At 42.1% G+C, this 16,022-nt stretch overlaps 1 protein-coding gene across 1 annotated transcript; it reads right to left on the bottom strand.

Annotated features, from left to right (window-relative positions):
- Nucleotides 1–3,135: 3,135 nt before the first annotated feature.
- slco1e1 (solute carrier organic anion transporter family, member 1E1) lies at nt 3,136–14,271 on the bottom strand (the record flags this gene model as incomplete). Its single annotated transcript, XM_080051531.1, has 14 exons — nt 3,136–3,688; nt 3,812–3,929; nt 4,580–4,644; nt 5,054–5,238; nt 7,305–7,470; nt 7,607–7,802; nt 7,974–8,138; nt 8,263–8,484; nt 9,225–9,323; nt 9,545–9,691; nt 11,284–11,405; nt 11,490–11,622; nt 11,763–11,904; nt 14,170–14,271. The coding sequence occupies 14 exons, from the start codon at nt 14,269–14,271 to the stop codon at nt 3,136–3,138; spliced, it is 2,415 nt and encodes an 804-aa protein (XP_079907657.1).
- Nucleotides 14,272–16,022: the final 1,751 nt, after the last annotated feature.

The raw sequence follows: 16,022 nt of genomic DNA, 5'->3' as shown, positions 1-16,022 counted from the left end.
CCAAATTGGCTGAAAAGAAATGCTCATAATGTAATGGTTATCTAATGCTAGCAAAGAACCCATTACATTTAAAAATGATTACCTTGACCGTGTTCCTGATGAATGTTGGTCTGTGCCCATAGATCTTGCCACAGTGTCAGTGGGGAGATGCCACAAAAGCTGCAGACTGCTTCTAAGTAGTTGTGGTTTTCTCAACAGCTTTGAATGAGGCATAGTGTTGTCCTAATGGACACATTACACCCCCAAACCCACCAAGGTCAAACTGACACCTCCCTGTGTTTCCTGTAAGATTTTCAAGAAAGCCTGCGATAACTGCAGACAAAGATAGTGTGGCAGGATACCTTTCAGATTTCTTACGTCGATTATATATTTTGGATGTAGAGAACATGCCTTTTCCGAAGTCAAAGTGATTATTTACTCCACCCTTCCTGATCACTCTTTTTTTAATTCCAGGCAGATTCCTGTGCATGAACTCATTGCAATTATTTCAAGGTGATAGCATAAAACCATGGTTTTATTTGTGAAAACAGGTATTTTTTGAATTTATTATATTCTCTTTGTATTAGCAAACTAAAAATGTGACTTGAAATATAATTAACCTATTAATTATTTAACTACTCTTGTGGATATGTGGAGGTGTTTAGAAAGGTTAATATGCAAATGTTTTCTAAGAGGGAACAGTGGAAGAAATAGAAAGGAAGGATAGAAGAAAGTGGGTGTTTTTTTATAAGCTCTAGTCTGGGGAAACAAGTCTCATATCATTCTGTCATCTTGTCCCTCGGATTACTCCTAGTATTTCCTGGAAACCAGATATTTCATGGGTGGCAGCTCAATTTCCTGCTCCCGTCACAAAAAGAAAGCCACTGATACCACAACTAACCCTCTGTTTACAGAAAGCCCAGTGAACCTCTGCAATCTTTAATGCGTCAGTAATTTTTTCCTATTCCATTCTCTTTTTTATATACTTTGAAGGTGCTCCTCTATGTAGCAGCTTTGTTTCCAGTGCAGAGATTTTGGACTTCAATAATTTGAGCTCCAATACACAGAGCATGTATGACTTTATTAATATTCATCTAGCAATGGACATAAGAGGGATCAAAAGTTACTGGGGGAATGATTAGTAGATAAGCAGCCGGTGTAGGCTAATAGTGCCTTGGCCTCTGACAATGCCAGTGTATTAACCAGGGTTATGTCCATTGTGGTATGATGTTCTACTTAAATGATGGATACTCAGGTGTATGTGCAATACTCATGCACAAACAGAGGAACACAACTCTTACCCACAGTCACATGGATCTTGTTTGAATAACAGCCTAGTCAAGAGAGGACTGAGGAGCCCTCACCCACATCATCAGTGAGTACATGGTCTCCTTTTGTACCATGATGCATCCACAGACACAAATAGCTAACCGCTAACGTCACCAAGACCTGATCGCTGTTAAATTAATTGCACAGAATTGAATGACTCCCTTCGTCAGGTCTACTGTTGGTGTTGTTGTTTTGTATGAAAAATATGCAGTTGTTCTTCCAGCGTAATTATATGCTACTACTGATGATATTGTCTCCACAATTAATGTGCACTAAGCTAACCCTAAAATAACATTAAGCCCTTAAACATTAAGTTTTCCATTCATGAAGCAATACTTCAAGAGCTATTTAACCCTAGTTTCCACTCACGGGATACACAACAGGAAGGGAAGAAAGAAAGCATTTAAAGAGACAGATGTCAAAGTGATCTTCAATTTGACATAAAGACATGGGAATTTTACTGATATCCTATCCTAACCAAACTTAGAGCTCCTAAAATCAATATTTTCTACATTATTTATGGAACAGAATATGAGTAATATGTGAAAGGGGATACTCATAGTGGCAAACCCACAAAGTAACTAACTCCGCAGTTCCTCTCTGCTCTACAAAGCTTTACTTTTCTACAGTATCAAATATTTGTTGTGGTTTTACGGCCTGCAACACGGTTTTGTTCACTCAGACAGCTCTCACAGTCAGCAGACAGCTGTATTCAGTGAAAAAAATAAGAAAAGAACAGTTCTAATGCACAACAAACACGGTTAGCAGCTAGCTGGTGTAGCATCGTGAAGCGTGTAGCCTGCTAAAGAACCATTCAGGAGCAGTTGGAAAGCAACCCAGAGCTTAAAAAGAGAGTGAATATTGGACATTCATCAGGTTTGTTCAACACGACTCCAAATGAATGCTAATGCTGCTCCCAGCCTATAAGCCTCTCACAAAAGGAGGCTTATCTTCATATTATTTGTGTCCACAGCTGATATTTGCGTTAAAGGATAAGTATGTAATATTTATTGTTGATATACGTGTAAAATCACTCTATATTCATACGGCAATCATTTAAACAGTATGCACAGTTCATAACACAGGTCTCCCAGTCATTCAGCACTGCAGTTATTGCCAGATCACATTTTGAGTATCCCGCACGTTTGTATCCAATCAGGAGGCAGACGCTATAAAGAGGCAGGTCTCTGTGCCCATGAACGATGACTCGCTACTCTCCATCGCGGCACTAGCTTACCAAGACGTCTGCTAGTTCATGTGGTGGTGATGTAGGGACGGGGGAGGGGACTGCTAACTGCAGTCACTGACAGGAAGTTAGCTAAAAGGACCATATCACTTACTTCTCCTTTAATGTTTGTTTCTGAGATTGCAAAATTGAACGTGAACGTGAACGTGAATATTGTACAATTGAGGATTTATTTATTGACATAAAAAGAAAACATTATATTGGCCAATAAGTTTACATCATCATCAGTAAGGGCCTTGCATGGCTTCTTTGTAATCATTTGCATACATACATCAATCAACAATTTGAATTGCTGGTCAGTATGCACTTCCAATGCTATACCATGTGCTTTGTTTCTGAAGCTGTGGAAATGCTTGTAGCTCATTTACTCTTCAGGAATGAGGAGTGTAATATAACAGCACCTACGTACATCCTTTAATAAAATAGGGATTATTACAGTTAGCATTAAGCATGCTGGAGCCCAGATAAAAAAGAAATCCCTCTTGACAATCCAAGCAAATGTTCCTTTTGGTCAAACTTGGTAACATTTCTAGAATGGTCCCTCTTGGCCTAGTTTGACCATTTATTTTAGAAAGGACACTTTACTTTTTTTGGCTGTCAGTTTCTTTGCTGCGTGCCATATCCTTCTCCAACTCATTCTTCTCTTCTGCCTGATGGTCCAGCATGTCTCTCCCCATCTCACATAACTCGTCTTTCCCCTCTTTCATTTCCTCCTCAGACTTTAGCTGGTCCGTCTCAATATTCACTGTCTCAATTGGACGAGGAGTAAACTCAACGGTTGTCCTTGTCAAGGATTCGGGCTGTGGCTTCTTGTGGGTGTCATTTGTAGAGACGACTCTACCATCTGACGGGAGCCGGTCTGTTCTGTAAACCTCTCCATTATCTCCCAGTTCTGTTGAGATCATTTCACAAACTTTGGGAGCATAGGGCAGTTTTGGAGTTTTAGGAACACAACACTGGTCCTCAATGGGATTTGATGGGGCCCGAAGTTCAATTTGCTTTGACGCTTTTGTTTGTTGTGTCTCGGTTTCTCGTGCTGGTTTCTTAAACTGTCGTCTTAGGACGATGATGACGGCAATGATGAAGAAATACGAGGAACCACTGAGACAAGTGATCAAACCCAGGAAGATGATCCTGAAAAAGATGGGCAGAAGTATGCATTGCTACGTTCAGCTATACAGTCAACATACAAATTGATACTTTGGACCAAATTCATATTAGAAATCCCATTGTATCTCTGCATTGCCCATGACGTACCTATACATAGCAGAGTCATAAATGCGACATGCCCCCCTGCCCCCACACTTCTTGATAGACCACTTCAGGCAAGTTGAATCAATGAGGGCTCCGAAATACACTGGTGCAGGAATTCCACCTTCAGACAAAAATGTAGTTATAAGTACAGTTTAAGTCAGAAACTCTGCTAACATTAAAGGTGCTGTGTAATAATGGTGTATTTTGGTGGCTTCTAGTGGTAGAACAATCTAAATTGCAAAGCTCTGTGTCTGTGTTACTGAAGCTACGGTGGGCCTTCAAGGACAAGAAATTACTAAAGATGGCATCATCCATCACTGCCTGAAGTCTTTCCACAATATCAAGTGATGAGGTGAAGATGTATTTATTTATTTACGCTATAGTGCTTGTTCTTCATCATCTTCCAACAGGGGCATTTCTGGCTCAATATATATAAAAACGGTTAAGGCCGTTAGGTTTGTCCGTAATGCACTGCTGTACAAACATCGCTGTGGAACATGGTGGTGCACCATGCTCCTACAGTATGTCGACATAAAAGGCTCAATCTAAGGGAGTAACATAAACAATAACTTTGATTTTCAAGCGATTTTACACTTATTGAAACATAGCCTACTTAGGAATAATGTATTCCATTTCTACCCAGTCTGTTCTGAAAAATGCCAAATCCCTTTACACACTGTACCTTTAAAAAGCAAAACAAGTCCAAATCAAAAATGAAAAAAAGATAGCAAATTATACCTCACACATCTAACTGAATGTAAAGAAGCTTACCTAGAGTCCTAGCTACCAACGTCTGGATACCCAGAGCAAGGGATTTGAGCTCTGGTGAGATGCATCTGTAATTTATAGCAAAAAGCAAATATATTACTGGTTTTCTCGCCAAGAGTAGGTTGAGAAGATTGATACACCCTCACATGTTTGTATGCTAAATATGGAGCTACAGCCAGTAACAGGCTAGCCTTGTTAAGCACAAAGAATGGAGGTGGGGAACAGCTAGCCTGGCTCCTTTGAAAGGTAAGAAAAAAGCAGATAAGTGTAGGCCTATGTCCAAAATGCTGGACAATTTTCTTTCGAAATTACAGGTAGAATAGGTGTGTAATTTGTTAGCCGCATCAAAACAATTATATATCAATGTGATGTCACTCATTGCTTGCTTAGGCTCATATCATATGAATGGTATATACAGTAACACTTATATTCGCAGTTATCATTATTTGCGTCTCGTCAGGAAACAAGTGCACAGACCGTATGATGACCATGTAGCCGGGCGTGGCCCCCAGAGCGTTGATAAAGGAGCTGAGAACAGACACAGCCATGTAGGAGGTGAAGCTGCGGCTGCAGTCTTTGGCATGAGGACACTGCCCCAGCCTCACTGAGGTACTGCTGCCTGCTGGGTAGGAGGCAGACACACAGCTGCAGTTGTGAAAGACCTGGTGAAAAAAGAAAAAACTATGTGTGTGTTTCCATCCATTTGTTAATTGAATTATCTGAAGTTTGCTAAAAATATTCATGCATGTAAAGCTGCTGAAAGTGTGTCCAATCTCTGTACACTCAAAGCTAGAGCTGTGTCCGTTTTCTCGGAAGTAAGCAGGATTTGTTTCCTGTGGGGGTTGGTCTACACCAGGAATGCGCTTTATCACCAATCCTACTTGTGATATTGATGGACAGGACATAGTCGTGGTGGGGAGGGGTTACAGTTCGGTGGACTGAGGAGCTCATCGCTGCTGTTTGCGGATGCTGTGGTTCTGGTGGCTTCATCTGTCTGTGACCTTCGGTTTTCACAGAATTGAAGCAGCAGGGCCTGTAGACACGCTACTCCTTTGCGTAGAAAGGATGCCCGCTGGGCGCCTCCCTAGGGAGGTGTTTCAGGAGCCTCCAGCTGGGAGGAGGCCTCAGGGAAGACCAGGTGGAGATTATATCTGAAGGCTGGCCTGGGAACGCCTTGGGGATCCCACATTGACCAGTCAGAGCTGGTCAATGTGGGCCGAGAAAGAGAATTTTGGGGTCCCCCGCAGGAGCTGCTGCCCCCACGACCCGACCCCAAATAGTGGTTGATGATGAGTGAGTGAGATTACTTCATTTCTGTAAAAACTTGTGGACGGAAACACAGTGTGAGATGTAGTGGGAGCATTTCAAAAATGGAAAAGGGAGTGAAGAATCGCCAAATTATCATTTGGAGAACAAGCCTTCACTTGGAGTCAGTCAGTCAGTGTTTGTGAATCATTTTCCCATATTAATGACTTTGGATAAATGGGATTTTCTAACAAACACTGCAGTGATTTTACTTCGGTAGATGATTTGCTGATTCCACTGGCTGCTGTTGCCAAGATGTGTAGTACATTTTCATCTCTCATCATTAAACTAGGTGATCATTTGGAACTCTTGCTCTAAAGGTGAGAACACACCGGGCGCGTTGGGTGTGGTGGGCGCGTTGAAAAATCCTATTTTTGCATAGGGAACCATTGGTTTAGGCGCGAGGATCCGTTGGCCGCGGCAAAGCGTCGCTTTGGGCGCGTTACCAAAGCGCCAACGCGCCAAAAAAAGATGAAAAAATTGAACTTTCAACGCTCCAGCGTGTGACGTTTAGCCGTGTTGGCCAATCAGCGGTGAGCTTGACCCGACGTCACTGGCAGAGAGCCGGAGGACAGAAAAATCTCAGACAAAATGGAGGAGCAAATAATCACCGCTGTGTTTGCGAGACCGTGACAACACAGAGGCAAACACCGAGTAGGAAATGTATTTACGGCTGGCTGCCTGGTGCTGTATGAAGCCGCTCGGGGTTACAAGACGTGGGGAAAGTGAACCAGGAGAATGGGCTTCCTGGTTAATTCAGTGAATATGTGCGGCTGTGCATTAGCCGATAAACCAAGTTAGCGCCGGTCGGATAGCATTAGTTAACTCACCCGGTTGTGTGCGGCCACCACCTCCATATAATGAAGCCAAACATAACGGCTTAGTCCGGGGAACTTTCACAACGAGTACAGCGAAGCACCGGTGTTTATATCTACGCCAGCCACGGTCCCCTGTCACAGCCAGGTAGGGTAATGTAGGCTAGTTGCCTTTATTTTCTACTGCCCTGCACACAATGTTGCTGTAAATGTGTTTGGTATGGTGCTGCCTTGCTGTTTGTGTTCATTTCCGAGTGGCGTGAATCTGTTTTAAGGCTATTTGTTCCGTTCAGTTGCTGTTTATTTGTCTTTTGGCACAATTGTTGGCCGTGTTGTTGTTGTTTTTGTGTGGACATGATCGCTGTTGTGTCGGGTCGGTTCTGATCGCAGCCATGGTTGATTAGGGGAATAAATATATGGGGGGGAGACTAGCTGCGAAGCGATGCGTTGAACCACTTTTTGACACAAAATGACCAAGCGCCAGATCGGGCGCGTTGGTCGCTTTGGCCCAAAGCGCCAACGCGCCCGGTGTGTTCTCAGCTTAACAGGCTTATAAACAAGATTGTGGGAAAACTCTGTGTTTGTGCAGTCACAGTGTGCAGCCCTACTGTGTTCTTGCCGCGTCCACTGGAGCTGAGGCAGCCGGCCATACAGGGAGAGATGTAGGTGATGCCGCTGTCTGAGCACACAGGGTCCCACTCCTCTGCCGAACACGAGCAGTCTCTGTTACACTCTGAGAACAGCATATCCACGTCATTGGAGACACTCTGAGTCCTGTAGGGAACAGTGGGGTTGTGTTTTATAGTAGCTGCTGATTGTGCCTCTAAATATTTATTTTGAGGCTTTAAAATCTTTTCTGTTGTACAATATTCTGTACATCTTCATATCCCGTTTATGTCTCAGCACTGACCCGTTGTATGAGATGGTGAGCCCAGCCACGGGAATGTTGTCACACTTGGTGCCAAATTGCAGCAGCAGGAGCAGGTATGCCATGAAGGACGTGGCAAAGGAGAGCTGAGCTCCTGACACCAAACTCAGCTTATACCGCTTCATCAGCAGCCCTCCCAGAAAGATCCCCACCGCCACCGCTGGCAGGTTCAACAAACCTAGAAGAGGAACACAACGGGGTCAGGACTCGTTACACTTTTAGCATCACACACCAAAACATATTCTATTTTCTCTGAGTCTATAAGCTTTGGAGCATTGGACATAGTTATTGGACATTGCTCCTGTAGAATGTAATATCAACAATATTCATGTGATTTGTTTTCTTTCACCTATGAGGAAGTTGGCTCTGGATGCAGACTGTCCAAACTGTTGTTCCATGTATTTTGCTTTGAAGGTGAAGAGGCCAATGAAAGAGTTGAACTTCAGGACGCTCCCACACAAGAGCAGGAAGTATGCAGGAGTTCCCAACAGGCGCTTTAGTGAGGGAAGAAACCCTGCAGAAGGATGTCCAGAAAATTACAAGCAATGACCATACATTTGCACACACGGTCCTTTAGTCGAATCTCAAATATATAGATACCAAATCTGTTAATATAAAGTGTCTTGTCTTGTCTCAACCTTTAGCAATGTCGGTCAGCTTGAGGTTGTAATTGTTGTCAAGGACGCCCTCGGTGCCTTCTGGGTTCCCAGGCTTGGCCTCGTCTCCCCCCTGCTTTGGAAGTGAGCGGGGCAGGAACCAGAAGGGGATGCCAGAGAGGAGCAGGAGAGCGGACGACACCATGAAGCCCAGCCACCAGGCGCCCACCCAGCGGGCATCTTTTGAAGTGATGGTCACACTTTCTGGATGGTAGAGGGGAGTGGTGTGGGTTTACCATTTCACTTTTATTTGCGATTACAATCTGTCACTTACTTTGTAGGGTAGTCACCATATTGTACACCAGATTTTATTTTGAAAAGCCAGGCTTACTGCGCATTCAATATCAGGAAAGGGACACTGTACTCTCTGTCGGCCACATTTCACCTTTCAGTTGAGTTTGATTGACAATAAATTATAGATTTGACTTCATTTATCGAGGAGAGTCGAGACAATTCCTCAAAGGGATACTCTGAAATGTCCTCACTGGCCAGTCATGACAGATGTGCAGCCTATTTTTAAAGTTGCGTTTCTGGCCTATGCACTAAAAGCAGCAGGCCGAGTCCAAATCTGTCTGAACCAAAGCTTCAGAGAGTCACTGTGTCTTTTCAGTTGAATATCTTCCCTAGCAGAAAATATATATTTGGTGTAACTCCGCGTATCAGCCATTTTTTTCCATCGTTTGTCTGTCGCGTCTCTGACAAAACAGATGCATCTCACGTTTAGAAACAATGGTTCCTGGATTTCAGACAGTGGTAGACAAAGAGCAGGCTTCTAATTATCAGCTGGCAACTGTCGATTTGGTTTGCTTAAATGACGACCAACCATAGCATGCAGATTGTATCAGCTGTAGCAAGCTAGCCAATTCAGCTATTAGCTTTTATGGTGAGAGCTAACCACAAGTGATGCTGTATACTCCTTGGAAAAAGAAATGCATTACACTTACCTACATCGACATATCCAATGTCTACATATAGTCTGGCACAATAAGAGCCCAGGAGGAAACCAAACATGGGGCCCAGAAGGGTTATGGTCTGGAGACAAGCTGCAAAGCACAAAATAAGCAACATATTAACATTTTGTATCATGTGTATGATTAGTTTAGAACATAGGTTTAACATATGAGAAAGATACACATGTCTATGAAATATATACCCTGTGACAATGCAAGTGTTAATCATTACTTCTACATAGTAAAAATAATATATGACATATGGACCTTTTCAAAATCACTCTAGAAACCCTAAATAAGCGGTGATATTTTACCGATATAGAAAGGTGAGTTTTCTGCCTTAGCAAAGTCGTCGATGTAGGAGATGCCCAAAGGCGTGACCGGGGTTTCTCCAATCCCCCGCAGAGCGTTCCCGAGGAACACATAGATCCACATGTTGGAACCAGAATCTCTCACGCAGGCTCCATAAAGACACAACAGAAAGGCATGCTATTAATTATTATAAAACTTATATAAACTAGTATTTTCATGGACACTGCTATATTACTAGTTTGGATGAACTGTTAAACACTTTATTCTTGCAACATATCTGTGTAAGCTGCTGACGGTTGCTCCTTTCAGCCATCAGGTTTTTATATGTAGTTCAAGCAACCACGTCAGTGCATGCGCATTGTGCGTATTTGTGACAATTTTGCTATCCAAAAGAAGACTTTAGTGCATGTGTACCCAAAGTTGAATAAAGAAAAAATCAAACTTTGTATGGAACCCCCTCCCATTTACATGTTATTGAGAGAGAGAAAAATAATGTCTGCTACCTCGATTATGCATTCTGCCTCAAAGCCAGATCTATGAATACAACGTAGTGTTCATTCAATATCGTTAATAGGATGAGGCTTGCAGTTGACATTGTATGTGACTTCCATATTGTGTGTCTTTCTAAATCAACTCATCAGAGGAGCTGAACGGAACCAATACATTGCATTATGTGGGTTTCTTTTTTGTCAGAATATTAATTATGGCTCAACAATAGCAAGACTGACGTAACATTTCAACTGAGGCCCATCACTGGGAACTAGATACGATTTCAACAAGAGCTGCACCTCAAAACATTGAAAGAATACCTAAACAGATACGTGTCCAAGCCGAATGCATTTGCATATTTATTGTAGCACTGCTTTCTCAGCGATGTCTGATGGTCCCACATTTTATTCTGTCTCTTTTCTATCTCTTTTTACCTTCTTCGGCTCTTGTTTGTTTCCTCTGCAGTCTGCATGGAGACTGATCAAGAGGCGTAGCTTTGGGGTTGATAATTTCAGCAGCTTGCAGTTGTTGAGCAATATGCACACAGGATGGGAGGTAGCTTTGAGGCTTAGACTAGAATCAGTGCATTCCAGGGATGTTTAAAAGCCAGTGACTCAGGGTTCATGTTAAGGCAGACTTTCAGTATATTCTCCTGTGTGTATTTTAGTTCACTGACCATCAGCTGTGGAAGAAGTATTCACTCAAGGGTAACCCTTAAAAATAAGGGTACTTTAATGAACTTTTAGTTTATGCTAAGTAAATGCATACTTAACATGAATTCATCATTAACTAACCATTAAGGAAATTATTTTTAGGTTGAAGTTATTGTGCTAAAGTCAGAATTGTGACGTTTTATTTATCGATGTTCACTTGATAAGTAAACATTTTGACCAGCTGCTGGGGCTAGGGGAAAATTAACATTTCATGGCATTCCATGCAATTGTTGTTAAGATATTTCAGTCTAGACCAAAGTGATACATGGGCCGATCAAAAGCCACACTGCTAATATTTTCCTTCACACCTAAGGGAACCCATGAACTGATTCTTAGTGAAAGCTGCAGAAAGTATATCTGCAATGTTCCTGTATAAAATGTCATAGAACATTTTTAGTGAGGGTAAAATTAGGTCTTTCCTTGACTAAAACTCCTGTGTATTGCTGAGTTGATGAATGGTAGTCCAAAAAACTGATATGTTGGTAGATTTCATTTTGAAGGCTTCAAATTTGATCACACAGTGTAGACCACAGTCTTACCAATGTTGTCTTCTACAGAAGACTCTATCTGAATTTCGGACACATCTTTCAGGGGATCCACACAGGCGGCAATGTTCGTACTGTCATTCTGGAAAAGCTGAATGACTGTGTCGTATGTGTAGCTGTGGAAACCAGCGGTGCCACAATGAGATGTTAAACAAGATAAGTGAAAGGTTTCTAAAATCAGGTGTCTATCGATGTTTTACCGTCCCATGAAGAAGTGTGTCAGGCCAGTGAGAAAGGCCCCTACAGCCATGAGGAAACAGCCCACGGCAATGAGTCTGGGCCGATGTAGCTTGGCCCCAAAATGGCTGACCACAGCAAGAAACAACAAGTTGCCTGCGTCCAAGAAAGAAGAAACAAAGAAGGCAGGAGAAGAAGAAAGTTATCCACTGACAGAATAATCACTTGCATAGTAAAACTGAAACGGTGGCAGAAACAAAATAAAGATGAGAGTTAAATGAACAAATAGATGGTACCCATCTCAAAGCTGCCATCTATTAGTCCCATGTGTGAGCTGGAGAGGTCAAAGCGTCTCTCGATCTGAGTGATGGAACTCTTCATGTAGGTTCCAGTCAGAGCCTTGGAGAAACAGGCGAAGGACAGCGCCACGATAAACAACTACAAAACACGGGGGGAAATAGAAGTTAAACAAATGGGCTAATAATTCAGATATTTTAAAGCCAAGAAGTGTAATGCCTTTCACATTATCTCATTGTATTCACTGTCATTCAATATGTTCTTTACAAACATCTTGATTATATAGCCACTATCAATTAAAATATGTAGGGCATTACATTTCACCCACTGTCGCATTCTGTATACTGCTTGCATATGCTTTGAAACAGTTTCTGCCTCCTTCATTTTAACCAACACAGGTTTTTAGTTTGACTCTGTGAGTGGAAAACCTGGAGGCTCTTTATTGTTAAATTAAATCCCATTGGGGATTATTGCAATTATCCTGCATGCTTCGCCATGTAGGCTACAGTCATTTATTAATTATGTTGCATTGAGGCGTTCATTCACAGCTTAAACTGGATACTTTGACAGGTATGGACTGGAGCACTGTTGGCTTTCATTCTTAATTAGAGCACACAACAGATGGGAACATACAGTTGGTATAAATGAATGTTATCCACCCCTTCGTATGAATGGTATTAAGTGGAATGGGTCGATATCACAGTATATATTTTAACTCAAGAATGCAGAGTGCCTGGCGCCTATGAAATGATGTATAATTTTAAAATGTATTTTATTGTAAGAACTTATTTGTGATGATTCTGAAAATTAAACATATATCTACAGACTGAGTGAGTGAAAAAAAACCTGGATTAAAGCGGCAACGAGTAACTTTTAAATATCTTTTAAACAGCCTCATGTTTCCTCTCATAATCATAAATTACCTTTAACAGCAAACGAGACCATCAGTGCAAAGAAAGACGTTTTTATATAGTTTTTATTACTGCATTTGATCTGGTCGTACACCCAGTCCGATTTTCGGTTCACGCGTGCATGCTCTATCACATATCCGTATTGGTCACAGATTTCAGTGTGGCGCAGTTACGCGATTTGAGAAGCCTATCCCTCCAGGTGAGGGAAGGGGAGCGGGAGCCTTGTTTGAGACAGTTGTTTGTCGTCATAATGACTGATAACGGGGCTGAACCATAAAAGAAAAAAAAGAAAATGCAATGAAGAAAAGCGAAAAGGAAGAGTGATAGTCGGGCGGGAGGGCGTTGCCAAGCAACGTATACACAATTTCACGCAGCGAACGTAGACTGCAGTGTTTACTCCTAAATGAATGAGAGGTAGCCTACTAAAACAAAGTTTACTTTGCCTCACCAGCATCATCAGATGACCATTATTCATCTGAAATAGTCATTATTTACAACATAAACACATTACCTCATCGTGATCCATTCTAACTAACTGCCATCTCTCGTTCATTCGCTTTGTGTGGGGACACGGACTCGTTCAGCTCCGTGAGAGGTGACAATGCATCAACTCATTGCAATCAGGTGTGTTTAGCACTTACTGGCATTAGTTGATGCTGTGTCACCCATAGACTCACGGAGTCGAAAAGAGTCCGGTGCCCTCACACTTTGCTTTCAACCATAGATAGTATAATAACACACGGACACGCACCATATTGCTTCCTGATTATTTGAATCTGAACGCCCTGCACGAGCTAGAAAACAGCTTCACGACAGCTGGCGTCGTAATAATACTACCGCTTTTGTTCAAAGGTGTCGCCAACGTGCCGACTTACTCGTAGTGGCTTTAAATGAAGCCTTAAAGTGGCTCAGAGGAACTTTAGTTTGTATTTATTCTAGCGGCCCCTTTGGACAATAGTGGTAGTGTTTTTTTTTTGACAAAGGCATTTAGAAAAACTACAGAAAAATAGCCATCTTTGTCTCGTTTGCTGATACATGTAATTTATGATCATCAGAGGACAATATTAGACTGTCTCAGAAATATTTTATAGTTCCTCGTAGCTACTTTAACTGTGCACATGCTGGTGTATTACTGCAATCAGGCAAGGCTGAGCTCAGATTGACACTTTAGCATTTGACAGAGGTTGATTTGCCGATCTGGAGTAGAAATGAAGCCTGCCAAGAGTCTAGAAAACAAGATAAACCCTTGGCTTGATTCTACCAACTTTGGGGGAAAGCTCGGAAAATGTGCATCTTACAGTTTAAGCAATTATCCACCCGTATTTTGACACCCCTAGTGAAGTTTGAACCCTTGATTTGAGCTGTCAGTGCTAACAACCACACCACTTGTCTTTTAGGCTTTTAGCTGCTCTTTTTATCCACGGCAAGTCACTCTGAGTGCATCAGAATTACACATCACCAGCAGAGAAATGTTGATTACAGATAGCTTTAGTACTTTGAGAGTGGAGATGCCAGGGCCTTTGCTGGTCTTGTGCTCAGGGGCACACAGAGCCTGCTGGCTGGTCATCTTGTCTCTGTCGTCTGCTGCTTCTTCCATCATGCACTGTCTGCCGGCCTATCTACCTGGCCTCACGACAACGCTGGAGAAACACACATAGACAACTGATAAAAACAAAGGTCAAAGATACATGAAATTGTGTTTTGACTGAATTCTGATTTCTGCAAACACACTGAATAAAGTATCAAAGCTTACAATACTGGCCGGCTTCAAGGACTATACATGATACATTTAACTGATCTGAATCAACTTATTAGGAGTTTCGTGCTATTCAGACATTACCTCAAGGGTAAAGTCAATCCGGTCAATTCTGGCTCACATGTCTGGATTTGCATAGTGCACAGATGTTGTAATGGTACCTGTGTAAACTCCACCAGCGTCCTCTCCTCGCAAAGATCTCAGCTCAGTAAACGTCAGGAGCTGCAGCTTGAATCCATGTCAGAGGGAAGGTGAACTGTTTCCAAACACAACTCTAGGAAAACTAGGAAAACACAGTCAACCAGTTATGTTCACCTCATGACTAATCCCCCAAAGATTTAGCCTGGTTAATACTCTCACTCAAAAGTCCGATTCTTTCTTAAAGGAATATCTGGATATATTTCGATTCAATTTGGATGAAGCAGCGAGAAATACAGAGCCAAAAAGCACTACTGCAAAGCAAACTGCTGACGAAGTTTTGATCAAATACCTAGTGCATCTCCAGGCCGTGCGTTAAGCAGCCATGCGTCTCTCCTCCTACCGGGAGGTGGAAAACCTGCTCTCTCCCCAAGCTCCTATTCTCCTGTCTGAGGGCAGAGCGGTTACTTGGAACCAGGGGAACAAAAGGCCTCGCACATTTTTATTCCACACACATGCCAGCCAGCCCAGGAGGGGGACAGCAACAAGAGAAACAGGAGGGAGGTAGAGGGGAGACAGATTAGTAATTTACACAACAAAATGAAGGGAAAAAATAAATCAAATGCTTGTTGCTTCAAAAAGTTTCAAGTAAAGTATATATATTGCCTTTCAGATACCCACTGATAACACATTTCGATTTTATATCAGCAACACTCATTCTTTAGATTAGACCAAATTTAAAGATGAAAACAAGGAATCAGATAGAACAATATTACACAGAGAAATACAGTGGTTAGTAACCATGGCTCTGAACTGTGTAGAATAGGAAAGGAAAGACATATTTTAAAGTGCGTATTAGGTCTAACATAAGAAAAATATATATAACATAACTATTAGTCCAGCTGGGAGGGGGTGGGGTGGGGGGGGGGGGGGGGTGGCATGTAGCAGGTCACACAATAAGCTTTGTCCGCTCACCAAAAATTCCAAGGATTAAGATTATGAGCCTTCACATTCTTGCACAAAAACAGTGAGGGAATTGCTGACCACTTTCCCCTTTCTGAACAATTCTACTTGGCTCTAGATTTTTTTTGCTTTTGGCAACAGTATTTTACATGTCTTTTGTCACTGTATCTAGTTTCAGGTACACATTCAGGCAGGAATGAACTCTGATGCTGCGTCAGGGCGTCGCATTTCATTAACTACTGTAGCTGCTGCAAATGAGGACATAGACACTTGTGTTTTAAAGAGATTGTTATCATGATTACTTGAAATCCAAATTACAATTGTTACTATGCATGTATACTGCACAAAAAGCAGTGAGACACCCTCACAGTGCCTTACAGCATAATAGTGTTGTAAAGAGTGCCGGCTGCTGGTGAAACCAGATACTGCACATTCTAACAGGTTTGTAATTGAGCAAAATTAAAGTGGATGAATACATTTTAATGTAGAAA

The sequence above is a fragment of the Ammodytes marinus genome (assembly GCF_949987685.1).
Source record: "Ammodytes marinus genome assembly, chromosome: 22".
NCBI classification, from domain to species: Eukaryota; Metazoa; Chordata; class Actinopteri; order Uranoscopiformes; family Ammodytidae; genus Ammodytes; species Ammodytes marinus.
This window is presented reverse-complemented; position numbering and strand designations above follow the sequence as displayed.